The sequence below is a fragment of the Urocampus carinirostris genome, chromosome 3, assembly GCF_059441175.1.
Source record: "Urocampus carinirostris isolate Australia breed hairy pipefish chromosome 3, RoL_Ucar_1.0, whole genome shotgun sequence".
NCBI lineage: Eukaryota > Metazoa > Chordata > Actinopteri > Syngnathiformes > Syngnathidae > Urocampus > Urocampus carinirostris.
In genome coordinates, this window is record NC_142351.1 from 1773795 (window position 1) to 1801588 (window position 27794).

Sequence of the window (27794 nt, forward strand, 5' to 3'; positions counted from 1 at the left end):
AGGACACTTACATGGCTGCATGGCCGCTATTGGTGTGTAAGTTTGTGTGTAAATGGGTAAGTGTGAAGCACATTGTAAAGCGCTTTGGGAGGTCTTCATTAACTTGAAAAGCGCTATAGAAATGCAGACCATTTACCATTTAGCATCTTGATTATCCTCAAAACATTTGGAGGCTGACTCTTTATTGGTGTGTGAGTGTGTGTGTGAATGGGTAAGTGTGAAGCACATTGTAAAGCGCTTTGGGAAGAAGTCTTCCTTGACTTGAAAAGCGCTATTGAAATGCAGCACATTTACCAGTTACCATTAACATATTTTGGAATGAAAGGGTGCCCTGCGATTGGCTGGCAACCAGTTCAGGGTGTCCCTTGCCCACTGCCCGGAGATGGCTGGGATGGGCTCCAGCCCCCCCGCGACCCTAATAAAGATAAGCGGTACAGCTGATGAGATGAGATGAATGAAAGGGACATTGTGTATTTTTAGCACCTCCTGGTGGTAAAACTCAACATTGATTTGAATAAGAAGCAAAAATAAATCCTATAACCATCTCTATTCATTTCTCCGGATAGGCTGGGCAGAAAAATAAGAAGAATGGTCTCTTTGAATCTCCGTAGTTTGCGCTTTCTAGCACTCGATCTCAGTTGCACTCGATGATACAGCGACATCAGATGGTACGAGATATTGGATATAAGTGTAAATATTACACATTGTCCCTTTAATGCCAAATGCAAAAAAATGAAACCGTGGCTACAAAGTCGGTACGATTTGGCAAATGTCCGATTTTTTGGGGGGGTAAAAGAAAACCAGCCATATTGTTTTTTTAATGAAGCATTTTAACCACTAGAAGGCGCTGAAAACACACAATGTTCTTTGAAAGGATTTGACTTGAATTCGTGTCGACTGCAAGAATGAAAACTGCAGTTTTTGGGTCAAAACTGATATTTTGGCAACAGTAAACCTGAACTAGTTGCACCTCCTCTGTGGACCATAAAGACAATTGGTCTGAAGAGGACCTTCTTGGTTGCCCCCCAAATGTGGAAAACATCCCCAGGTGTCCAAATGTCGACTTTGGTGATTACCAGAATGAAAAATAACATTTTCTTTGTTGTTTTTTAGGATTAGGGTTAATATAATTTAACAATTTTAGAAGTTCCACTTCCACTGTGGTCCATCAAGACAATTGATCTGAAGAGGACCTTCCTGGTTGCCCCCCAAATGTGAAAATATCTCCCAGCTATGCCAACGTCAACTTTAGTGATTACCACAATAAAAATGACTTTTTTGTTGCTTTTTAGGATTAGAGTTAATATAATTGAACAATTTTAGAAGTCTCACCTCCAATGTGGACAATTGGTCTGAAGTGGACCTTCCTGGTTGCCCCCCAAATGTGGAAAAACATCCCCAGGTGTCCCAACGTCGACTTTGGTGATTACCAGAATAAAAAATAACATTTTCTTTGTTGTTTTTTAGGGTTAGGGTTAATATAATTGAACAATTTTAGAAGTTCCACCCCCACTGTGGTCCATAAAGACCATTGGTCTGAAGAGGACCTTCTTGGTTGCCCTCTAAATGTGGAAAACATCCCAGGGTGTCCCAACGTCGACTTTGGTGATTACCAGAATAAAAATGACATTTTCTTTGTTGTTTTTTAGGGTTAGGGTTAATATAATTGAACAATTTTAGAAGTTCCACCTCCACTGTGGTCCATCAAGACAATTAGTCTGAAGAGGACCTTCCTGGTTGCCCCCCAAATGTGGAAAATATCCTCCAGCTGTGCCAACGTCGACTTTGGTGATTACCAGAATGAAAAAAATACTCATTGTTTTTGTAGAATTCTAACATTTGGCAACAATACATTTGAACGATTTGGGAAGCCCCGCCTCCTTTGTGGTCCACCAAAACCAAGCTTCTGAAAATAAATGTGGCGGAAAATACCCCGCGTGCGCCAAAGCCCCCCTTTGGTCATGACAGGAATGAAAAATAACATATTCTCTTTTTTTTTTTTCGAGACGGCCACTCGGCAACGGGACCGTTTCAGAAGACCCGCCTCCTCTGGTCCACAAAGACCAGAAGACCTTCCTGGTCCCAGGAGAAGTTTGCGGAGTACAGTCATTCAGGGGGGTGAACATCACTCCTGCTTGATGTCGGTCGGACGGCGACGTGGCAACGGGACCCATTCGGAAGTCCTGCCCACCGTGCGGTCCACAAAGACCAGAGGACCTTTCCGGTCCCGGGAGGAGTTTGCGGAGTCCGGTCATCGGGGTCAGGAACATCACTCCCGCTTGATGTTGGCGGTGGGCATTCCCGGTCGGTTTTTGCGTGCCTGGTGGGTCTTGACGTGCTTGGAAAGATGGTCGCTCCTCATGAACCTCTTCCCGCACTGCTGGCATCCGAAGCGCTTCTCGCCGGTGTGGGTACGAAGATGGCGCTGGAGCTCGTCGGACCGCGTGAAACTCTTCCCGCAGAAGAGCCAATTACAGACGAAGGGGCGCTCTCCGGCGTGCCAACGTAGGTGCGCCTTCAGGTGGGAGGTCTTCTTGTAGACCTTTCCGCACTGGGGGACGTGGCAGACGTGGAGCCGTTTTTTGCCCGTTTCCGGGGGAGCGCCGGCGCCCCCTTGGCAGTTGGGGCACTTGCAGCGGCGACAGCGCCGGGCGGAGCTCAGCAAACTTTTGGCGCTGCCCCGGAGGAGGGCGGCGATCTGCGGCTGGTGACCCAGCACCAGCTGGCGTCCCAGGGTTAAGGAAGGGTTGGGGGGCGTCCCGTTTCCCTGGGGGAGGCTCCACCACTGCCCGTCCTGGCAGGGGGGCCTGGCGGAGGAGTTCTGCAAAAACCCAGGGTAGTTTTGCCCCCCGTGTTGCGGGTAGTAAGAGCCGGCCACTTGGGTCTGGGCGGGTAAGACTTTGACGGGGGACAGTTCGAAAGAGTACGAAGGGGCCGGCTCGGCCGGGGGGGTGAGGGGGAGCTCGTGCTGGTGGTGGTGGTGGTGGTGCCCCACGTGGGCCGGGAATTGAACCTTGGGCACGGCGAAGGGCACCTGCGGCTCGTTGGTCCAGAACTGGAACATCCCCGGTCCCGCGCCGCCCTCGTACGGGAACGGGGCGGTGTCGGGGGCGCCCCCGACTTGCCAGGCCTGGCTACAGGTGCTCGCCAGGAAGGACAGGGCGTTCGGGGGGCCCTCCGGGGACTGGCTCGGGGTGCGGTCCTGCGTCGCAAAGGAAAATAAGCGTCAGATATTTTGTTCAAAAGACCCCGCCATGATTTACAGAGATCCCCAGGACCCCAGTCTCATCGGTCGGTCGCACGGAGCACACAAAAAATAGTCATGATAACTTAGCGCGTGCGGCACAGTACTGAGGTCGTGAGATCGAACTTTCCGGTGTGGAGTTTGCATGTTCTCCCCGTGCTTGCGTGGGTTTCCCCCCCACATTTCAAAAACATGCATGTCGGGTTGATTGGCCTAACAAAAATCATCCCTAGGTGTGAAGGAGCGAGCACATTGTCTGTCCCTGTGTGGCAACCGGTTCAGGGTGCCCCCTGCCCACTGCCCGAATGGGCTCCGACACCCCCGCAACCCTTCTGAGAATAAGCGGTGCAGATCATGGATAGATGATTTTCTATTAGAACAGTACAGTATGTACCATAACCATTGTCTCTATAGAGTTGAGTTCCAGAATGGATCACGATGCTCTCATTTTCTCTGTATATATCTTAGAAGATGATCATTGTTGGTTTCCTGTCATGATTACTGATGTGAATCACCTGTGCCCGCTCCATTTAAACCCTCGTCTATCCGTTACCTGTTGTCAGTCCGTCTGCGAACCTCAGTTCACTCTAGGCAAGCTTTTTCGACCTTGGCTCACTCCTGTTTTTGCTCCTGTCTGTTCCCCACCTTTGACCTGTTTTTTGATCCTGACCACGTCTACTCTCCTTTCCTGGCTTACGACTCGCTTTTGACCCCAACTACCTTTTTTACTCTCCTGTACCGGCGACTGCCCCTTTTTTTCCGTTCCCGACACCGCCATCGCTCGCCACGGAAGATCCACTTCCGCGTTCAGAACGACCTGCTTCCCGCGACCAGCGATCACCGGATCGTGAATGCCATCCTTTTCTTTCTTCCCAATAAAACTGAGAGAAACGTTACGCGAGTGGGTCCTGTCTCCGTTCTGGTCCTGACATTTCCGAGCACGTTATTTCTTTATTTTGACATTAACGACAGTAACATCTAGCTGAAGTATTTCAGTGTATTTCAGTGAAAAGATATTTTACTTTCAGGAATAAGTTGAAGAAACAGTTCAAATGAGCAAAAAGAATCATAAACTATTTTTAACAAAATAAAAAAAGAAGAATGATCTCCCCGTGAACACCAAAATATCTGACCTGGATAAAACAATCTTATTTCTCTTTCCAAATGATTTTGATTCCATTTTATTTTTGTTAAAGTGAGTGAAAAACCATGCAGTGCATATCTAATCTAAACTAATCTAATCTGATCTAATCTAATCTAATCTAATCCAAGCAAGCATCCCACCAAATTAAAATAGTTCAACTATAATATTAAAAAAATGGACAAAACGATTCTTCCATCAAGACAAGAATAGTTTGCAAAAAAAATAAAAATAAATAACAATAAAAAGATAATTACTCTTTAAAAAAAATTAAGGACAGAAAAAAACGCAGTATGTATTTGCAATTTAATCCAATCATATCTAATCTAATCTAATCCAAGCGAGCATCCCGCCAAATTAAAATAGTTCAACTATAATATTAAAAAAAATGCACAAAACGATCCTCCCGTAAAAACAAGAATATTTCCCAAATACAAAGAGATGATTCCTCTTTAAAAAATATTTTAAGGTGGAAAAAAAACCGCAGTATGTATTTGCAATCCCATCCAAGCGAGCATCCCGCCAAATTAAAATAGTTCAACTATAATTTAAAAAAAATGGGCAGAATGATTCCCACATAAAAACAAGAATACTTCCCCGAATATAAACAGATAATTCCTCTTTAAAATGTATTTTCATTCAACATTCATTTCTTAAGGTGGGAAAAAACACAGTATGTATTTGCAATCTCATCCAAGCGAGCATCCCGCCAAATTAAAATAGTTCAACTATAATATTAAAAAAAAATGAACAAAATGATCCTCCCATAAAAAAAAGAATATTTCCCCAAATATAAACAGATAATTCCCTAGAGACCATTTACCATTTGAAACCTTTGCAAATGTGTGTTAACTCTGGCCATTTTTTAGACATTGTGAAAGCGTTGTAAATGTATTTTTATTCAACACTTATTTCGTAATGCGGTAGTTGCAATCTCATCCAAGCGAGCATCCCGCCAAATTAAAATAATTCAACTATAATCATAAAAAAGAGTTTGACGATTTTCCCATTAAAAAGAGGAACATTTCACGAAAATATAATTCAATCGTTTCTCTTTCTAGATGACTGACTCCCAAAATGGAACCTTTCCAAATGAAAACTGTGAAACTATCATCATTAAACCATCAGAAATACAATCTTTCGATACAAACAAAAGTCCTTCACCCAAATAGGAAAATGTGGACTTTTTCTATTGATTCGATTCCATTTGAAATCCTTAAAGAGAAAAAAGAGAAATCCAACCCAAAGGAGCATCCCGCCAAATTAAAACGGCAAAAACTATCATCATAAAAAGAAAGAGCAAACTGACCCCACACCCAAAACTAAAAGATTATACCTGAATAAAATCATATTAAAATGACTTTGTCAATGATTTTTATTCTATTCAAAAAGTGAAGTATATATTATAAAATACATAGAGAATCGAACCCCCAAATCTCACCCGAATGAGCGTCCTTTCAAATTAAAACCGTGAAACCGTAATACATGATAATGCTGCTATTTTACAACTCCTCGGGATTTCAATGATATATATATTTTTAAACATTTTAATTTCTATACCTCCTTCCTACTTTTGCACTGATTTTTTTTTGGTTTGAACAATTTGATTGACACTTTTAACAGCAATTAAACATTTTCAAAATTTCATGATATCATATTCTAACAATATGAGCTTTTAACAATTTTTATCAACGCTTTTGCATTGATTTTTTGGTTTGAACCATTTTTCTCGACACTTTTAACAGCAATTAAGCATATTCACAATTTCGTTATATCTGACAATGTGACGTTTTAACAATTTTTCCCGACATTTTTAACAGCAATTAAACACACAATTTCATGATTTTTTTGGGTTTGAACAATTTGATTGACACTTTTAACAGTAAATAAACAATGTGAGGTTTGAACAATTTTTCTTGACAATTTTAACAGCAATTAAGCATATTCACAATTACATGATATCATTTTCTAACATTTCACTGATTTTCTAACAGTATGAGATTTGAAGATATTTTTGATGGAATTTTTTTTTGTTTGAACACATTTATTGACACTAATAACAGCAAACAAACAATGTGAGGACCAAGCATATTCACAATTTCGTTATGTCTGACAATATGACGTTTTAACCATTTTTTCCGACATTTTGAACACAATTTCATGATATCATATCCCAACAATACGAGTTTAAGGCCATTCCATTCCATTTGATTTCATTCGATTCTAACGCCATGCTCAAGAAACTTCAAGTATTCTCATAAATAACATTCCTTCTCTATCATCTCCAAATTGAATCCAAGCATGCATCCTAACAAACTCAAATTTCAAAATGATGATAAACTTGAATTGACTTAATTCGTATTTTCATTTTCAAATTGAAAGAATATAAAGTAGGTTTTTGATGCATTTGAAGACGAATACAACATAAAAGGGAATCTGTGCGGAAAAACGCAAATGTATCCATCGCATGCGTCTGCCGCCTGGCGATTTCCCATCATGCATCATTCCGGAAAAAAATATGGTGTACGATTATTTTGTATTTTGGACGAGAGTTTGTACGGCCACGGAGCCTTGGAACTTGACAGGTATGAAAATGAGTTCAGGATTCAGTGTTTTTTTTTAACCCCGCTCTTTCCTTTTGCATCTTTTTCGGATTTGATATTTCTTGATCGCATATCGACTTTCTCGAACACGCGTGACTCAAAAATGTCACTTCGTTCGAATTGTGACGGTTGTTTTCGATCCGCCTATAAAAACCAGGTGAGAAGAGAGAGACGAAAGAGAAATGGGAACTAAAACTGCTCGGATTGTCTCTGCAAAGAAGAGCGTCAACTTTCTGCAGAGAAATGTCACTTTTTTCTGCAACAAATGCATTTTAGCGCACAGAATCTTCCTTTAATCGTGTTATTTGTTGGTTTGGATGTCGTCGATGTATCGTTTGTTTTCGACCTGTCGTGCAAATCTTCATTTTATATTTGAATTCAAGTCTTCTTGCTGAAAAACCGCGACATTTTCTGAGCACGGAAATATCGACGGCTCGAAAGCATGACGGATGCTATTAAAGTTCATCGTTTCAAATACAAATATTGAGCTTCGTCGGGTCACAAGAAACCTTTTTATTTTATTTTTATAGATTTATTTGTAAGCGTTTTCAAAATTGAAATTGAAGTAAGACTGGGAGTGAGGAAAAAAAACAAGAGAAGCATGACAAATTAAAAAAAAACGAATAAGGAAACTAACACAAAAAATGTGCAGGATGTATAATTGTTGTTAAAGTATTTTACACCTGATTTAGGTCACGTGACGCCACTGACCCACTAAGATGGGACAATTTTGAAATGTTTACTTTTTGCAAAAAAGTCATCTCTTCTGGGCTGTATTTTGCGGATTTTGACAAGAAACCTGATCATGACCTACAAAATAAAACTAAGGGACGGTCAACACTTTTCAGAGATATTTTGATATGTTTCTTTTCGGAATGAATGGAAGAAGAAAAAAGATGTTAAGTCAATTCAATCAAATGTTAGACTAGCAGCAGGAAGTGCAAAAACATTTCCAAGTGTCAATAAAAGTCAAGTAGCGAAGATGATGCAAATCACAAATACAATAAAGACTGCGAGATGATGCAAACAATATAGAAGCAGTAATATGAAGGGATTATTCAAAAAAAGGGGAAGAAGTTGAAAAGAAAATGAGGGCCGCTGCAAATCATAATAAGATGCAAATAAATACAAAATAAAAGCAGAAATATGACGCACATATTTTGAAAAAGCAGCAAGAAGATGCAAATAAAACAATATGGGCGCATGATATGACGCAAATAATGTAAAAAAGATGCAAACAAATACGACATACAAGCAGTAATATGACGTAAAGATGAAAAAGGCAGCAAGAAGATGCAAATAAGTACAAAATAAAAGCAGTAATATGACGTGATTATTAAAAATTGTGGAAGAAGTTGAAAAGAAAACATGAAAGCAGCGATATGACGCAAATCATAATAAGAAGATGCAAATAAATACAAAATAAAAGCAAAGAGATGACGCACATGTTAAAAAATAAGCAGCAAGATGCAAATAAAACAACATAAAAGCGGTAATATGACGTGATTAATAGAAATTGTAGAAGAAGTTGCAAAGAAAACAAAAATAAAGCAGCACTATGACGCAAATCATAATAAGAAGATGCAAATGAATACAAAATACAAGCAGTAATATGACGCAAATATTAAAAAGGCAGCAAGAAGATGCAAATAAATACAAAATAAAAGCAGCAATAGGACGCACATGTTTTGAAAAAGCAGCAAGAGGCAAATAAAACAATATAAAAGCATGATATGACGCAAATAATGAAGAGAAGACGCAAACAAATCGAATATACAAGCAGTAATATGACGTAAAGATGAAAAAGGCAGCAAGAAGATGCAAATAAATACAAAATAAAAGCAGAAATAAGAGCAACAAGAAGATGCAACTGAAACAATATATAATGCGACTTTTGAAAAGAATTAAAAAGATGAATCCAAAGAAGAAAATAGCAAGAATAAGCACAAAGGAAAAGGAGCGCTCCGACGTGACGTCACTCACCTGCAAAAAAGTGTGCAAAAAGTTGTCGCTCCTTTGTAGGGCGAGCGCGGCCATTTGCGCCTGACCGACGGACGCGTCACGCAACGCGGGCGCTAATTTCCACGCGTGGCTGCCAAGTGCGACGGAAAGGGTCGCGGGGGTGGATGGGGCGCCCGGCTGCGACTCCAAATCAAAAAAGTCCCGGTGCCAAAAAGACGCCCGCTCGCTTCCTTCGCTGGTCTTTATAGGAGCGATGTGTCGTTGGCGAACCAAAGGGCTCGACGAGCCGACTCTCGGAAGAGAAGGACTCTCCAAATCGAGAGCCGGCTCCTTTCGGGCAGGCGCTAACTCCTCCCCCTATTGATAACTCCTCCCCCTATTGATAAAGACGTGACTACTGGAGTCAAGGCAGGGGTGACCAAAATATGGAGTCGGGGGCACTCTTTGGGTCACACGTTTTGGCCAAGGGGCCCACCCTGGAGACCATTTTTACATTTAGTACTAAAAACAAATGTGTATTTATACATATTTATCACTTATTTATTCATAATTTTATTTGCTTTAAACAAGATGAGTTTCATCGAATGAGTTTCGAAACACTCACTATTAAAGCATGACATTTGATATGAGTTTTTGCAGTATTACAGTATAGTTGTACTTCTTCAGTATTTGTGTTGTATTCCTGTTGTATTTTTCTCATAGGTCTGTCATATTTTGTAGCAACAATATCTTTTTTGGTAGTGTTTTTGTAGTATTTCCATCGTAGTTTTTTGAAGTATTTTGTAGTATTTCTATAAAATATTTAGAGTATTTCCTTTGGATATTCTTTGTAGAATATCTGTTGCGCTTTTTAAATATAACTGTGGTTGTATTTTTAAAGTATTATTTTACTATTTTTATAATAGTATCTTAGTAGTGTTTATGTAGTACTTTTAAAAATTTCTATGAGAGAATTTTTGTCGTATGTGTAACATTTTGTAGTAACAATGTCTTTTTATTTTTGTACTGTTTTTGTAGTATTTCCGTCGTAGTTTTTTGAAGTATTTTGTAGTATTTCTATGGAATATATAGAGTATTTCCTTTGGATATTTTTTTGCAGAATATCTGTTGCGCTTTTTAAATATAACTGTGGTTGTATTTTTAAAGTATTATTTTACTATTTTTATAATAGTATCTTAGTAGTGTTTATGTAGTACTTTTAAAAATGTCCATGAGAGAATTTTTGTCGTATGTCTGTAGCATTTTGTAACAACAATGTCTTTTTATTTTGGTACTGTCTTTGTAGTATTTTAATCGTAGTTTTTTGAAGTATTTTGTAGTATTTCTATGGAATATATAGAGTATTTCCTTTGGATATTTTTTTGTAGAATATCTGTTGCATTTTTTAAATATTGGTTGCATTTTTATAGTATTTTTTGTTACTATTTCTATAGTAGTATCTTAGTAGTGTTTATGGAGTACTTTTAAAAATTTCCATGAGAGAATTTTTGTCGTATGTCTGTAACATTTTTACTTTATTTTTACTGCCATTGTAGTTTTGTAGTTTTTTTGTTGTGATATTTCTGTAGTAATATTTTGTGTAATAGTATTACTATTTTTGAAGTATTTCCGTATTAATTTCTGTAGTATTCTTTAATGTTACCGTAGTTGTATTTTTGTCGTATTTATGTAGTAATATTTTTTAATCGTGTTCTTTGTATTAGAACATTACTGAAGTAGTATTTTTGTAGTATTTCTATACTAGTTTTATCAGAATCATATCAGAACGAAAACAAAAAAACAACAAAATTTGATATTCAGTTTTGTAATATTTATGTGGTGGTATTCCGTTGCAGACCCGCAAAGGGGGCCCGGATGAAAAAACCTAACGATCCGCATATGGCCCGCGGGCCATAGTTTGCCTACCTCTGCTCGGGGTTCAATATTTTGAAAGTTGTTGTTTCTACATACCTTTAAAGTTTACTTTTTATAAAATTTTGTTTTCCTGTTTTAGTTCTATGTCGGCCGGGATCAGAAACGGGTCGTAAGCCGGGACGGGAGAGCAGACGTGGTCGGGATCGAAAACAAGTCGTAGCCAGAGACAAACGGGGAGATCAGGAACGGACGGATGCGAAAACGGGACGGACGGGAGTCAGGGTCAAAAAGGCTCGCCTTGTAACAACAGAGGTTCGCTGACGGACTGACTACTGGAGAGTGACAGGACTGGGCTTCAAAGGGACAGGGAACCAATCAGATATCAGTTATTTGAAGGGACAGCGTGTCATATTTCGTGACTCCTAGTGGTACAAAACACTTTTATCCAGCAAAAATACATGCAAAACCATACCAATGTTCATTATTATCAAAACTATTTAAAAAAAAAATTTTTACAGGGTGGAATCCCTATCTAAGGTCGCCGCCATCTTTGTCCCACGTCTTGCTGCTTGCTGTGGCAATAGTTTTTGTTCGCCTGAGACAACGGTGCCATCTAGTGGTCAGATTTGAAACATTGAAGCTTTAAAATGTCACCTGTTATTGAAAAGTAAAAACTCTTTGGATTTGGCTTCCCTTTAAAAGTAAAAAGATTCATAAAACTTAAAAATGGTTGTTAGCCCCCGAGCTTTTGATTGACACTGCTCTCGGCCAATGGCAGGCTTTCTATTCAAAGTCCACACCCCGCATGAGCCTATACGTGCCTATTTGATAAAACAGAGATTGCCTCCCGTCGCTTTAAATATCTTCAGCCAGTGGTAACCGAAGGAAACGGTAATTGACACATTGGCTAGCCAATGAAAATACAAACATAATAACATACAATTTTCTAGGGGTGTATTCAAATCGGAGCCCGAATGAAACCTGTGCAAGGCAATTTGTGATTCATTTCAACATTATTACGCGCAAGTGTGCGGAATCATGGATCGGTTTCTGGAATGAGGAGTCAAACATTTACAACTCTTTCACGATGTCTAAAAAATGAGTTAAACACACATTTGCAAAGGTTTCAAATGGTATATGGTCTCCATTTCTATAGCGCTTTTCAAGTCAATGAATACTTCCCAAAGCGCTTTACAATGCGCTTCACACTTACCCATTCACACACACACTCACACACTCACACACCAATAGCAGACATGCAGCCATGCAAGGCACCGACCTGCTTATTAGGGATTCAGTGTCTTGCTCAAGGACACTTCGACATATAATATAATAGAACAACAACCTTTTGGCGCTTTAAATAATCAAGAAATTGACAAGAAGGAAGAAAAAAACCCACATTTTTTCAAGGTTTCACATTGTCATGGTTGCCATGGCGCCCAATTGGCCCCGCCCGTGTGGCGCCAGCTGCGGCTCGTTGACAGAATCGAACCTGCAATCTCTTGATCCCAAGACACGCGCTCTACCTCCTGAACGAATACCTCCTGAGCTAATGGTGGTCTCTACTATTTTCCAGGGGTGTATTCAAATCGGAGCCCAAATGAAACGTGTGCAAAGCAATTTGTGATTCATTTCACCCTTATTATGCGCAAGTGTGCGGAATCATGAATTGATTACTGGAATGAGAAGTCAAACATTTACAACTCTTACACAATGTCTAAAAAAATGACCAGAGTCAAATACAAACAGCCAATTTAAGACCTACCCTTGGAAAAATGTGAAAAATACATTGTTTAGTCCTTCAGCTTGTGATCCAATTTGACAAGGTACCAGGTAAGGTTTCAAGCTATTAGCTCGGTGTTTTTTAGCTAGCCATGCCGCACACATCTGATTGCAAAAAGAATAGAATAGAATATACTTTTATTGTCATTGTTACAAAATGGGTTAAAATATCGTGACAACGAAATTGGGCATGGCACTCCAGTTTCACACATTCACAGTGAGGTAAAAAACCCAAGAAGATCAAGGAACAGAGAAGATAAGGTTAGAAAACAAGGTCCTGGCGACTTAAGGTGATTGTTGCCGAGCAAGTATTTATCAAAGAAAAGATGAGAGATAAAACAACACTAAAAGTAAAAAAATTTACTGGAAGGACACGTGAAGCCGCTGCACTCGCGCGCGCCGCCATCTTGGAATCAGGTGAGAATAAAAACTTTCTCTATCTGTGTGTTCAATGTTAGCAGCACTTGCAGTGGGGACAAAACCTTTTCATAAGACACCAAAAACCGACCTTCTCCTCGAAGAAGAGCATTCGATATACGGATCAGGATGCGAAGCGGATCCTACAAGAACGGTACCGGTACCAAAAAGTTTAAAGGTGAGTTTTTTTGCCAGCGTCAGTCGTTTTAGCAGCCGACGCAGTTTCCATTTTGATCAAATCTCCAGCGAGGAGCGGCAAGACGCTTTACCGGGTTCACGAAAAGACAAAAAGGATTTCTATTCCGAGGATGCTGCCCCTGGGAATTCGCAGAATAATTCAAAGAAATGTGACGCACCTTCTTACATGAAGTCAGCAAATGTTAGCGTGGAATCCGAAACCTTTTTCCCAGAATAAACAGAAAAAAGACACAAACTAAAACGCCATCAAATCCTGCCGTTAAGAATGAATGAATGGATGTCGGATTTGGTACTGTAAAATCATCTAGAAACTAAGAAAAGGAACAGAAACCTCCCCAAAACAAATAAATGGAACAAAAACCTTCTGTAAATGATCAAGAAACTGACAACAAGGAAGAAAAAAAATCCACATTTTAAGGTTTCAAATTGTCACGGTTGCCATGGCGCCCAATTGGCCCCGCCCTTGTGGCGCCAGCTGCGTGGCTTTCCTTCTATTTAAGTTCAGTGTTCCCACTCTCCGTTGGTCAGTCCTTCAACAAACCTCTGCCCCGCAAGACGTGGGTTCTGACTCTGTCCCGTTTTCCTGTTGGATTTTCCTGTCCGGTATTTTTCCCGTCTATTTTTGTCCTGTTTGTTATTTTCTCCAGTTTCGCTCCCGTCTAGTTTCTTCTGTTAATTTTGAATATCCTGTTTCGTTATCTATCCTGTCTGTCTTGTTGTTTAATATCGGTTTCCAGTTTCGTTCATGTGTAGTTTGTCCTGATTATTTTCGATATCCTGTTTTGATATCAATCCTGTCCCTCCTGTTGTTTAATATCGGTTTCCAGTTTCGTTCCTGTCTAGTTTGTCCTCCTGTTTAATTTCAATATCCTGTTTTGATATCAAACCTGTCTGTGTCGTTGTTTAATATCACTTTCCCGTTTCGTTCCAGTCTAGTTTGTCCTGTTTCATTTTGATATCCTGTTTCGATATCAATCCTGTCTGTCCCGCCCTGTCCGGTATCGACCCCATCTGTTTGATATCTACTCGGGCAATTGTTATCGATCTGGTCGGCCTCTGGCTTCCTGTCCTTCCACGCCAGACTGCTGCCTCACGTGCATGACTCCCCATTCCCCGTATAATAAAAGGCTTGTGTGAGAACGTCACGCGCTTGGGTCCTGATCCTGTTCTGGTTCATGACCATTTTTTTTAACTTCTAATCATTCGAAACTGACAAAACAAGAACAATAAATCCCCACGTCGTTTGGTCATTTCAAGTGACCGGGAAATGATCAAAGAATCAGACAGAAAAGAAAAAAGTTTTATCTTAAAATAATTAAAAATAAAAATAAAAAACTGAAAATAAATAAATAAATAAGACTTCTTTTATCAGGTCTCCACCAAATGGTTGAAAAAGGGGGGAAAGGAAAAAACATGAGAAAAGGGATGAAGGGTGAAAAATGGAAAAATAGGGGAAAAACAGAAAAAAAAGTTACATCCCCCCCAAAAAAAACCGAAAAGCCTTTTAAAGCCGACAACGCCAGCAAAGAAATTTCCGGAATAATTCGAGAACTCGGCAAATCTTCTTGTTTCTCACGGGCCCATGCTAACGCTAAGCGCGGAGTCAAGCTAGCCGTCCCAGATGAAAGCGGCGACCCGGCGTGACATTGTTACGTCCCGGAGTTCAAGTGGAGGGCGGGGGGCGGCAGGGGGGCCCCCGGGAGGGGGGCCCGGGAGGGGGCCCGGCTCTCCTCTGAAGTGCCCCATTCTATTCGAGGTGAGCCTTAATCTCATTCTGCCCGTTATCATCCGCCTGGAGAGAGCATTCTCATGGTAATGGATCTCAAGCTCCTTGTTGTCGCCAATAAACGCAATTAGCTTGCGGGAACGCGCGCTTAAAAGAGTCGCTTTCCGGATCGCCCCGCCGGGGTCAAAAATAGAAACCCACTTTTTACATTCATTCGCTGCTTTCTTCTTTTTGAACGATGGTTTGGACTTTTTGTACACTCCAAAAAGACTTGGGTTGAAGAAAATGGATCAATCCGATATCATAAACGAGTATTCTGCATTGCGGCATACCAGCAAGGCGCGTTAGGGGACAAAAACGAGTCGTAAGCTGAAACGGTAGCCAAGGAAAAGAAAAGTCGCAAACCGGTACGATAGAGCAGAGGTGGTCAGGATCAAAACGGGTCGTAGCCAGGAGACAGACGGGAGCAAAAATAAAACTAGACGCAACAAGCAGTAAGACGTGGGACAATCCAATATCATAAACGAGCATTCTGCATTGCGGCAGACCAGCAAGGCGTGGTCGGGGACGGAAACAAGTCGTCAAGCCAGAACGGGAGAGTAGACGTGGTCAGGGACAAAAAAAGGTCGTGAGCCTAGACGGGAGAGCAGACGGGGTCAGGAGCAAAAACAGGACAAGTGGGAGTCAGGGTCGAAAAAGGTTTGCCTAGTATACACTGAGGTTCGCAGACGGCCTGACAAGAGGGGACGGATAGGAGTGGGTTTAAATAGGGACAGGGAGCCAATCAAAAACAAGTTGTAAGCAAGAACTGGAGAGGAGACGTAGCCGGGGACGAGAAAAGTCGCAAACCGGGACGATAGAGCAGAGGTGGTCAGGATCAAAACGGGTCGTAGCCAGGAGACAGACGGGAGCAAAAATAAAACCAAACGCAACAAGCAGTAAGACGTGGGACAATCCAATATCATAAACGAGTATTCTGCATTGCAGTAGACCGGCAAGGCGTGGTCGGGGACAAAAACAAGTCGTAAGCAAGAACGGGAGAGGAGACGTAGCCGGGGACAAGAAAAGTCGCAAACCGGGACGATAGAGCAGAGGTGGTCAGGATCAAAACGGGTCGTAGCCAGAGACAGACGGGAGCAAAAATAAAACCAGACGCAACAAGCAGTAAGACGTGGGACAATCCAATATCATAAACGAGCATTCGGCATTGCGGCAGACCAGCTTTTTGTCATGAACCGGAACAGGATCAGGACCCAAACGCGTGACGTTTCTCACGCAAGCCTTCAACTCGGGCGATTGGTATCGATCTCGTCGGCCTCCAGCTAACCTATCATGTCACGCCAGACTGCTGCCTCATGTGCATGACTCCCCATTTTCTGTAAAATGTAAGGCTTGTGGGAGAACATCATGCGTTTGGGTCCTGATCCTGTTCTGGTTCTTGACAAAGCGCTTCTGTGCAAATTTCCTTCACACAAAACCAGATTTGACTTATTTGTATTGGACACTATTTCTATTTATCCATTTATATCTCTGTCTCTCTCTCTCTCTTTTGCTCTCTCTCTCTCTCTATCCATCTCTCTCTCTCTCTCTATCCATCTCTCTCTCTCTCTATCTAACTATCTCTCTGTCTCTCTCTCTCTCTCTCTCTCTTATATATATGTATATATAGCTATCCATCTATCTAGACATCTACACATCTATCTATCTATCTATCTATCTATCTATCTATCTATCTATCTATCTATCTATCTATCTATCTATCTATCTATCTATCTATCTATCTATCTATCTATCTATCTATCTATCTATATAATCATTCTCTCTTTCTCTCTCTCGCTCTCTCTCTCTCATTCTATCTATCATTCTAGCGAGCGAGGGGAGGAGCGTCGGGATTCCCCGATTCAAGATCACCTGATCCAGCGCATCCTTCTTGCCATTTCTTATTAGCGAGCCCCTTCTTGTTAATTAGGCCCGCTCTTATTTCCTGTCCCCTCTCATCAAACACCCCCTCCCCCCTTTCGCCCCCCTCCTCAAATACCCCCCACCGTTCTGCTTGCCTCCCAGATGAGCGTCTTTGATGTGCAAAGTATCTTTGACTTTGAAGTGGCAAAACAATGCTCATGCGGCAAAGGCGCACCTTCCCCGACCGACGTCTTCCAAATCTTTTGCGAGGGGAGACTCCTTGACTTGCGAGAAAAACCCACCCCCTCCTCAAAGACCCCCCATCACCCTCACCCCCTTCCTGAAACAGCTGCCGACGATCGTGCTCAAAATTGTATTTACAGAAAAATGCCATTGGAATTTTGGAGCTTGCAAGGAGAACAGGATCATTTCGGTCCGTTCTTGAAGTCCCCTCTCCAAAGTGTGCGAAATCCGGCTCAAAGGACCAAGTTCTGAAAGTTTAGTTAACATGCAGTCAAAGTAAGGAGAGAAGATTCATTTGAAACATGACAGGTTATTGTTACTGTATAGTGACTTGTTTACCTGACTGCCCATTTTGCACATCTGGTGAGCTGCTCCTCTTGCACTCTTTGCACTACTGTAAAATACTATACATAGCCATAATTATTTAGTATATTATTAGTACTTCAATACTCCAATTCAATACAACATTTTATTTATATCTGTACATTCAAGGAAACTGTGCGGGTCAGATGTATCGACATTTCATTCTGTTTACACGTGTACTAGAATGACAATAAAGTAGATCTGAATCTGAATAACAGGCGATGACTACCCCAAATTCCTATACATGTGCAATAACCAGCTTTCATAACCCATAGTTAAGTTTATGGTTTAGAAGAGGACTGTACCAAACCCTCAGATAAGAAAAACATCCTATCCCCAAGCCATTTTTCTTTATAAATTTGCAATTCCCTAAAAAAAAACACCCAAAATTGTATTTAAAGAAAAATGCCATTGGCATTTTGGAACTTGCAAGGAAAACAGGAGAGGACTGGACCAAAATCATTTCGATCCGTTCTTGAGGTCCTCCCCAAGGTGTGTGAAATCCAGCTCAAAGGACCAAGTCCTGAGTCTTTAGTTAACATGCAGTCAAAATAAGGAGAGCAGACATCCATTCATTTTTTAACTTGCCAGGATAACAGGCGTTGACTGCACTAAATTCCTATACATGTGCAATAGCCAGCTCTAAGAACCCATAGTTAAGTTTATGGTTTCAAAGAGGACTGTACCAAACCCTCAGATAAGAAAAAAGGTCCTATCCCCAAGCCATTTTTCTTTATAAATTTGTAATTTCCTAAAAACAAAAAAACATTGTCATGATTACCTGTGCCCGCTCCTTTGGCGCCAACCAGTGGCGGGGTCTGATTGGCTCCCTGTCCCTATTTAAACCCACTCCTATCTGTCCCCTCTTGTCAGTCCGTCTGCTAACCTCAGTGTATACTAGGCAAGCCTTTTTCGACCCTGACTCCCACTTGTCCTGTTTTTGCTCCCGTCTGTCCCCGGCTTCAACCCGCTTTTGATCCTGACCACGTCTGCTCTCCCGTCCAGGCTCATGACATTTTTTGTCCCAGACGACGTCTACTCTCCTGTTCTGGCTTACGACTCGTTTCTGTCCCCGACCACGCCTTGCTGGTCTGCTGCAATGCAGAATGCTCGTTTATGATATTGGATTGCTCCATTTTTTTCCACCTAAGTCTTTTGAGAGTTGCTCTCCCGTCCCGGCTTACGACCTGTTTCTGACCCCAACCACATTTATGCTCTCTGTCTTGGCGAATGACCCGTTTTTCCGTTCCTGACACCGCCATCGCTGGCTACGAAAGATCCACCTCAGTGTTCAGATCACGATCTGTTTTTGCTCCCGTCTGTCTCTGGCTACGACCCGTTTTGATCCTGACCACGTCTGCTCTCTCGTCCCGGCTTACGACCTGTTTCCGACCCTGACCACATTTATGCTCTCTTTCCCAGCGACTGACCCGTTTTTCCGTTCCCGACACTGCCATCGCTCGCTACGAAAGATCCACTTCCGTGTTCAGATAACGATCCGTTTTTGCTCCCGTCTGTCTCTGGCTACGACCCGTTTTGATCCTGACCACGTCTGCTCTCCCGTCCCGGCTTACGACCCCTTTCTGACCCCGACCACGCCTGGCTTTTCCAGTCCCGGCACCCGACCCGGTTTTCCGTCCCTACGAAACCAAATATGGAATGAAGTAGAGGGACCTCATAGATCTTTATGGATTCCTTTCATAAGATTCCATCAAAATACAGGGACGGCTCGGGACTGGGCTACGGAAATGGAAATCGCACTGCAGTATAAGTCGTGCTATCGATAGAATAAAGAAGGAAAAAAACTCTCCTGTTGTCGGTCTGTCAACAAACCTCTGCACCCGCAAGACGTGGGTTTCAACTCGGTCCTGTTCCTGTTGGTATCTCCTGTCTGGTATTGTTCCCGTTTATTTTGTCCTGTTTAATTTCGGTTTCCAGTTTTGTTTCCGTCTATTGTTTTCCTGTTTATTATTTTCTCCAGTGTTTGTTCCCGTCTGGTTTGTCCCGTTTAATTTTGATATTGTGATTTGATATCAATCCTATCTGTCCTGTTTAAAATCGGTTTCCAGTTTTGTTCCCCTCCAGTTTGTCCTGTTTAATTTCGATATCCTGTTTTGATATCAATCCGGTCTCTCGTTGTTTAATAAATTTTCTGTTTTGTTCCTGTCTAGTTTGTCCCGTTTATTTTCAATATCCTGTTTCGATATCAATCCTTTCCGTACCGTTTGATATCGGTGTCCAGTTTCGTTCCCATCTAGTTTGTCCTGTTTGATTTCGATATACTGTTTGAACATCAACCCTGTCCGTCCCGTTTAATATCGGTTTCCAGTTTTGTTCCCCTCTAGTTTGTCCTGTTTAATTTCGATATCCTGATTTGATATCAATCCTTTCTGTACCGTTTGATATCGGTGTCCAGTTTCGTTCCCATCTAGTTTGTCCTGTTTGATTTCAAAATACTGTTTGAACATCAATCCTGTCCGTCCCGTTTAATATCGGTTTCCAGTTTTGTTCCCCTCCAGTTTGTCCTGTTTAATTTCAATATCCTGTTTTGATATCAATCCGGTGTCTCGTTGTTTAATAAGTTTTCAGTTTTGTTCCTGTCTAGTTTGTCCCGTTTATTTTCAATATCCTGATTCGATATCAATCCTGTCTGTACCGTTTGATATCGGTGTCCAGTTTCGTTCCCGTCTAGTTTGTCCTGTTTAATTTCGATATCCTGTTTTGATTTCGATCCTGTCTGTACCGTTTAATATCCAAACCGATGTGATTTCAAAGCAAAAGTCAAGAAATAAAAGATGTCTATTTCTTCATAAATGAAGTCACCGGGACTCCAAATAACGGTCCCGTTCTCACCTGATACGTCCGCCCCCTAGTGACGGGAGGTGGAAATCTTTGTATGTTTCACGGACGGAGGCCTTTGCTCCATTCTTTGTTTTTTGTTGTTGTTGTTTTTTGTGAACAAAAAAAAACAGGCGAGTTTGGGTGTTGTGGACGCGACGGGCGAGCGAGCCAAGCTCATGAAAGCGATTGAACGCAAGCTAGCTCGTTAGCGAAGTCCCCGCGCTCCTCATTAGCTTCCGTCTTCAGGTGCCAAAACATGGCCGCTCCCACCACACATGATATCGTTTGCTATGCCAGGGGCGACCTGGAAACTATATCTATATATTTATTCATCGATGTCAAGAACGGGAACAGGATCGGACCCAAACGCGTGACGTTTCTCACACAAGCTTTATTTGACGGGAAATGGGGAGTCGTGCGCGTTAAGTAGTCGGTCTGGCCTGGAATGATCAATTCCAATTGCCCGAGTTGATATCGGACAGATGGGGTCAATACGAGAAAGGACAGGACAGAAAGAAAGACTGGAGTCCGATAACAAGCAGGACGAGATAGACGGAAACGATACCAGACACTGGAGATCGATATCAAACAGAACAAAATGCCCAGGAAGGAAACTGGAGAACGATATTATACAGGACTAACTAGACAGGAACGCTACCAGACACTGGAGATCGATATCAAACAGAACAAAATAGCCAGGAATGGAACTGGAGAACGGTATTAAACAAACAGGATAAACTAGACGGGAACGCTACCAGACACTGGAAATCAATATCAAACAGAACATAATAGTTGGGAACGAAACTGGAGAACGATATTAAACAGGATAAACTAGACGGGAACGCTACCAAGCACTAGAGATCGATATCAAACAGAACAAATTAGCCAGGAACAAAACTGGAGAACGATATTAAACAGGATAAAATAGACAAGAACGCTACCAGGCACTGGAGATCGATAGATATCCAACAGAACATACGTCAGTTCCATTGAAAATCCATTTTCACGGTCGAATAATCCATTATCCCTCTGGGTCGTCGGGGACCACTGAGGACTCGACTCCGGACAGCTTTCTCCACTGCTGGACTGTTTTTGGGTGGTGGTCAAATTGGCACTCGTTCGTTTCTTAATGTCGGTGACAGACTTCTCCTACCCTTGGACTGTGCGCCAAAGACTAAGATTGACCAGGCCTTATTATCTTCTGACATGACCATACCATGGAAGTTTCCATCAACAGTTTTTGGTCTGATGGTCTGGTTGGTCGCATGGTATGTAGCCTAGAAGTTTCCTGTTGCATGGCATCTCCAAGGCCTGGATTTTCCATTCCAGCTCTGCTATGAGAGTCTATGTCTTGCAAGGGTAAAGGAAGATGGAAGTCACCAGAGCTTGCAAGAGTCTGATCTTTGATTTCCCTGCTATGTTCCTGTTCCTCCAGATGGTTTGAAGTCTAGCAAGTGTTGCTGTGGTTTGAGCTGTCCTGGCTGAGATTTCTAGTTCTGTTCCCTTTTCTGATAGGACATCTCCAAGATATTTCAATTTGGCGGCAGGTTCTAGGTGTTGGTAGTTGATGATCGCGTCAGAGGCCATACCTTGGCGGTTGTTGGTGACGACTTGTCATCCCGTACTGGGTTGATGCTTTGTCTAGATCTATGAGTTCCTGTTCTTCTCCTACAATATCATCAGCCCAACGGAGGTTAGTGATATTTGAGACAGTTTAAGCAGAAACAGAGCTTGGACTTGTAATGTCATTAGAAAGATGAGTCGGCATCGAGTAATCGTGTCTGGCCTATCATTGCCCGCGTGGAAATACAACGGAGGGAAAACAAAACCCGATAACAAAGACCCGAGCAACAAACGCTACAAAACGACGGCAAGTCCCCGATTTCTTGTCCGACCCCCCCAAAAAAACATGTCCGCCATCCGCTGTCCCCCGGTCGAAGCAAAGTTTTCCGGATCCCGAGTTTGTTTTGCGTTTTGTTTGAACACGCGTAGAAGAGCGGGATCACAGGAGGCCCTGATCAAAGCGCCTCACGCTTACTTGTGGAAACAGCAGAGCGCCACGTTGCGCTTTGATACGCCGCATCAATATTTCAATTCCGCAACGGCTTGACACGCGTTCGAATCCCGCAGACGGGAAGAAAAACCCAAAGCTGCCGTCTTCACCTTAACTCCAATTAAAAGGCGCAGGAGAAAAAGGAGCTGGAAATGCAGAAGAGCGCCTCGTCGTTCAAGTCAAATCGACCGGGTTGATTTTTCGACGAGCGCCTTTGATGTTTTATCAAAGGCCAGCTAGCGATAGCGAGCTAGCCGAGGTCTTTCATGAAGCTTCATCATCATTTCATGACTCGCGTCAAAGAACTACAAAGATGGATTCCTTTCACAAGATTCCATCAAAATACAGGGACGGCTCGGGACTGGAGCGTGTATCGTACAAAAGTATGGAAATCGCACTGCAGTATAAGTCGTGCTAGCGATAGAATAAAGAAGGAAAAAAACTCTCCTTCTGTCGATCCGTCGACAAACCTCTGCACCCGCCAGACGTGGGTTTCGACTTGGTCCTGTTCCTGTTGGTTTCTCCTGTCTGGTATTGTTCCCGTTTATTTTGTCCTGTTTAATTTCGGTTTCCAGTGTTGTTTCCGTCTATTGTTGTCCTGTTCATTATTTTCTCCAGTGTTCGTTCCCGTCTGGTTTGTCCTGTTTGATTTTGATATCGTGTTTTGATATAAATTCTATCCGTCCCGTTTAATATCGGTTTCCAGTTTTGTTCCCCTCCAGTTTGTCCTGTTTAATTTCGATATCCTGTTTTGATATCAATCCTATCTGTCAAGTTTTATATCGGTTTCCAGTTTGGTTCCCGTCTAGTTTGTCCTGTTTAATTTCCTTATCCTGTTTTGATATCAATCCGGTCTCCTGTTGTTTAATAAGTTTTCAGTTTTGTTCCTGTCTAGTTTGTCCCGTTTATTTTCAATATCCCGTTTTGATATTAATCCTTTCTGTACCGTTTGATATCGGTTTCCAGTTTTGTTCCCGTTTAGTTTGTCCTGTTTAATTTCGATATCCTGTTTTGATATCAATCCTATATGTCCCATTTAACATCGGTTACCAGTTTCGTTCCCCTCTAGTTTGTCCTGTGTAATTTCGATATCCTGTTTTCATATCAATCCTGTCTGTCCTGTTGTTTGATATCAGTTTCCAGTTTCGTTCCCGTCTAGTTTGTCCTGTTTGTTTTCGATATCCTGTTTTGATATCAATCCTGTCCGTCCCGTTGTTTAATATCGGTTTCCAGTTTCGTTCCCGTCTAGTTTGTTCTGTTTAATTTCAATATCCTGTTTTGATATCAATCCGGTCTCCTGTTGTTTAATAAGTTTTCAGTTTTTTTCCTGTCTAGTTTGTCCCGTTTATTTTCAATATCCTGTTTTGATATCAATCCTGGCTGTCCCGTTTAATATCGGTTTCCAGTTTTGTTCCCGTCCAGGTTGTCCTCTTTAATTTTGATATCCTGTTTTGATATCAATCCTGTCCATCCTGTAAAATATTGCTTTCCAGTTTCGTTCCCCTCTAGTTTGTCCTGTTTAATTTTGATATCCTGTTTTGATCCGGTCTGCCCCGTCCTGTCCGTATCGACCCCATCCGTCCGATATCAACTCGGGCAATTGGTATCGATCTGGTCGGCCTCTGGCTTCCTATCATTCTACGCCAGACGGCTGCCTCACGTGCGTGACTCCCCATTTCCCGTAAAATAATAGGCTTGTGTGAGAAACGTCACGCATTTGGGTCCTGATCCTGTTCTGGTTCTTGACAGTTTTTGGCCTCTTTTTTCTTATTTTTCTTTGTTCCTATTCTTTCAATCTTTAAAAAAAATATGTTTCCCTTCTTTTTGTTTTTCTTTGAAAATGGTTCGTTTAAAAACGAGAACAAAAAGTTCCTTTTTGCTCTTTTTCATTCTCCTTTTTGGTGGCACTCCACACGATAGCGACATCTAGTGGACAAATATAAAAGAGCAGCGGAATGTTTTTTATGAGCGCCGTTTTTGTGAAAAAGCCCATTTGGGCCAAGCTCCCCCGGACCCTAACTTCCCCGCTTTCGCTCGTCATAGCAAGTTTTTCTCTCGGCTTGAAATTTGCATTTCGTTTGTCTTCGTAATCGCAGTCGAACATAAAAAGCATTCTTCTCTAAAATTGTGGAGGAAGCCGACGTTCCCCGAACTCCTTCGTCCCCCCCGGTATTGAAAATTGATGACGACTAATTCATCGGAAAAAACAGCGAATCCCGGTGGTTTATTCATGGGATTTGCTGAGCGAACGTCCCTGAAAAGCAAAACGGGAACCAGACGCCTTGAATATTCAAAAAAGCAAACGATGCAAGAGAGAGAGAGAGAAAAAAAGCAAAGGATCGGTGGTAAAACGCCCGCCGACACGAGCAGACCGAAGCAAACGATCGACGAGGGCGTTTACCGGCTGACCTCCGGGGAGAGCGACGCGATACGTCTAATGTCTTTCTTCTCCGCCGCCGTCTTGTTCCGTTTCGACACCGACCGAGTGTTGATTTTCATCGAATTTTGAGTAAATGGATGGTTTCCGAGTCGCTTTGGGCTTCCTGTCAGGGTAAGGGTCTAGAGTTAGGGTTAGGGTCTGGACTCCGTTCTAGACTTTAAACTGAATCTGAGGCTTGTTGCTTAAACCTACAGGTCAGGCTTCATACTTGAAGTTCGTTAGGGTTTGAAACCAAAATTTGGGTTTCATATTAGGGTCAGTGGCAGGGTTTAGAGTCGGGGTAGGGTTCGGAATCTGTTTTAAAAAACTAGGGCTTTCAACGAGCTCCATTCTAGGATTTTCAAGAGTTTGAAATAAAGGTGTTGGCGTCAAATTCGTGTTCAGGTACAGATCTAGAGTTATGGTGGTGTTTGGACTCCATTCCAGGCTTTTTAACTGTATTTGGAGCTTCGTACTCAGGTTTTGAATTGAACTCAGGGTTGCTGACAGCATTAGCATTAGCTGCTGACAAAAGCATTAGATTAGGGCTCTCCAACCTTTCTGAAGCTGAGCGTCGAGTTTCTTACAAATCGGCGCAAAGGGCAGCCGCTGAGACACACGTTTCTAAAATAGCCATTACTATGTTGTCACCAAGTCAGTTATCGGAAGTAAGGTTGAAAACTAGAAAACTACAATGACCCGGCACTGATGAGCTCTTATCAGAACAGGTCCTTGGGGGGGCACCGCTCTGGAGACCCCTGCATTGGATCATTAAGACTGGACATTTTTCAATCGAAAAATTGTTCAAAAACGTATCCAGAAAATAGTCCTTGATCGGCAAAAAACGTCCTAAATGTTAGAGCGTTAGCATTTAGCAAATCTCCGCTAACAAGAGTATCAATGCCGCAGAAGTTGATTTGGAGTGGAACGTGGGTATCAATTCAGAGATTTCCCCTGGAAGACTGGCTAAGTAACAAAAACGTGTCTAAAGGAACAGTCTTTGATCGGCAGGTGAACGTGGTAAATGTTATTACATTAGCATTTAGCTGCTAACCAGAGTATAAATGCCACAGTAGATGATTTGGAGTGGAACTTCAGTATCAATTAGGAGGTTTCCACTGAAAGAATGGCTGTAATCTTGAGGAATGGGGATATTAACTAATGATAAGTATGTAGGTATCTGGTGAACGTTGTGGGATGGGAAGAGGTCACAAGCTGATATGCTGAGGAGCCGGGGCGACGACCTTCACGAGATAGCTTCACCTTATTCAAGAACACTATAAAAGCCAATGTTGAACGTCTGGAACTACGAACGTGTCCCGAATGCAATAACGCGTGTTCCCTTTTTGCCATATCTACTCTCTGCGTATATTTTGACGACGTTCTCTCCAAAAGTAACTATGATGTATCGTAAGGAACAGTCTTTGATCGGCAGGTGAAAGTGGCAAATGTTAGAGCATTAGCATTTAGCAAATAGCTGCTAACCAGAGTATTAATACCATAGTAGATGATTTGGAGTGGAAGTTCAGTATCAATTAGGAAGTTTCCACTGGAAGACTGGCTAAGTAATGTTATGGAATGTGGATAATAACTAATGATAAGTATGTAGAAATGAAATGAAATGATCTGCATTTCTATAGCGCTTTTCAAGTCAATGAAGACTTCCCAAAGCTCTTTACACTGTGCTTCACATTTCCCAATAGCGGCTGTGCAGCCATGTAAGGCGCCTACCTGCTATCGGGGGCATTAGGGGTTCAGTGTCTTACCTGAGGACACTTCGACATGAAACACGGAGGAGTCTGGAATCGAACCTGCGACCTTTTGATCCCAAGACGAACGCTCTACCTCCTGAGCTACTGCCATCTGGTGAGGGTTGTGGGATGACCTTGTTGCAAGAGGTTACAAGCTGATATGGTGAGGAGTTCATGTTTGATCGTCTGGAACTTTGAACGTATCCCATAAGCAGTAAAGCGCGTTCCCTTTTTGCCATATCTACTCTCTGCGTATATTTCGGCACAACGCCTAACAACGTTCTCTCCAAAAGTAACTAAGACATTTTCAGAGCAGGCCGAGAAATATGCCCCAAAATATGCACGAAAGTACACAGAAGTTTTGACGGGAGAGGGAGAAGCCGTTTATTTCGTTCGTCAGAGTCCAAAACAGAGTTCTCATTCGTCTAAGAGACAATCAGCTTGTTTATACCCTTTAGAGTAGACACATCCCATCAGCCACATCACGTTTTTTTTCCCTGAAGTTGGTGCGTCCTTTTTCAATTTTTAACATTACGTGTTTTTCCCGAAGTTACACAATTTCCAAGAAAATCGTTGGGGTCGGCCCGACATCTAAACTCTTATCAGCTTGCCAGGGGAATGTTGTTATTTCACAAGTTAATCCAAACCAAGCGAGTGTTTTTATTAATAACACTTTCTGACGTCTAAACTCGGGAGAAACAAGCCTGGAATTTCCCGTCTTGAACATATGTGTTCTCCTTATGTCAATCTTGAAAGGAACAGTCTTTGATCGGCAGGTGAGCCTGGTAAATGTTAGAGCATTAGCATTTAGCAAATCACTGCTAACAAGTGTATCAATGCCGCCCAGGTGGCGTGGGGGGTATACCTGCAGGACTCTATCTGAAATCTGTGAAGGTCCGTTCGGACCGAGGGAGCGCTCCTTTTGCCGAGCCGGGCCAGTTCCGCCGCGAACCACGCCTCGCCGCTTTCATCACCCGTCAAAAAAAACGTGCGGAAACCTTGTTTTTGCGGCGTAACGAGCAAAGAGAATTCTTAATGCCTTCACCTGACGCGGCGAGAGCTTCGACTCCGACATCCCTACACATCTTAAACGTCTTTGCTAAAGCGGGTGACTTGAAAAGCCCAGGCACCTGCTCCCGTTTCCTCGGGGCCCGTCAACGTCATTCAGGAGAACGCCGAGCGACAGGCCCGGTTCCTCTCGGGTTCCTCTCGGGTTCTTGCGGGGCTCCCCGGGAAGGATCCCCGGGAAGATCGACAGAAGGTCTCGCTTGGCAAAACAAAGAAACAAACAGCCG

The 27794-nt window shown here is 42.3% G+C and overlaps 2 protein-coding genes across 2 annotated transcripts in view; one reads left to right on the forward strand and one right to left on the reverse strand.

Annotated features, from left to right (window-relative positions):
- The window catches only part of LOC148368257 (uncharacterized), a 541253-nt gene that overhangs the window by 216493 nt on the left and 296966 nt on the right, over positions 1–27794 (forward strand). The gene's annotated exons all lie outside the window — the stretch shown is intronic.
- On the reverse strand, positions 1223–9147 carry sp5l (Sp5 transcription factor-like). Its single transcript, XM_088330260.1, has 2 exons — positions 8972–9147; positions 1223–3202 (listed from the first exon to the last, which is right to left on the reverse strand). Exons 1-2 carry the CDS (start codon positions 9023–9025, stop codon positions 2270–2272), a joined length of 987 nt encoding a protein of 328 aa, XP_088186386.1. The 5' UTR covers positions 9026–9147; the 3' UTR covers positions 1223–2269.

Coding starts and splice junctions, on each gene's coding strand:
- sp5l (XM_088330260.1), bottom strand. CDS start 9,025: ATGGCCGCGCTCGCCCTACAAAGGAGCGACAACTTTTTGCACACTTTT. Junction 3,203..8,971: donor TTTTGCACACTTTTTTGCAG/GTGAGTGACGTC, acceptor TTTGCGACGCAG/GACCGCACCCCGAGCCAGTC.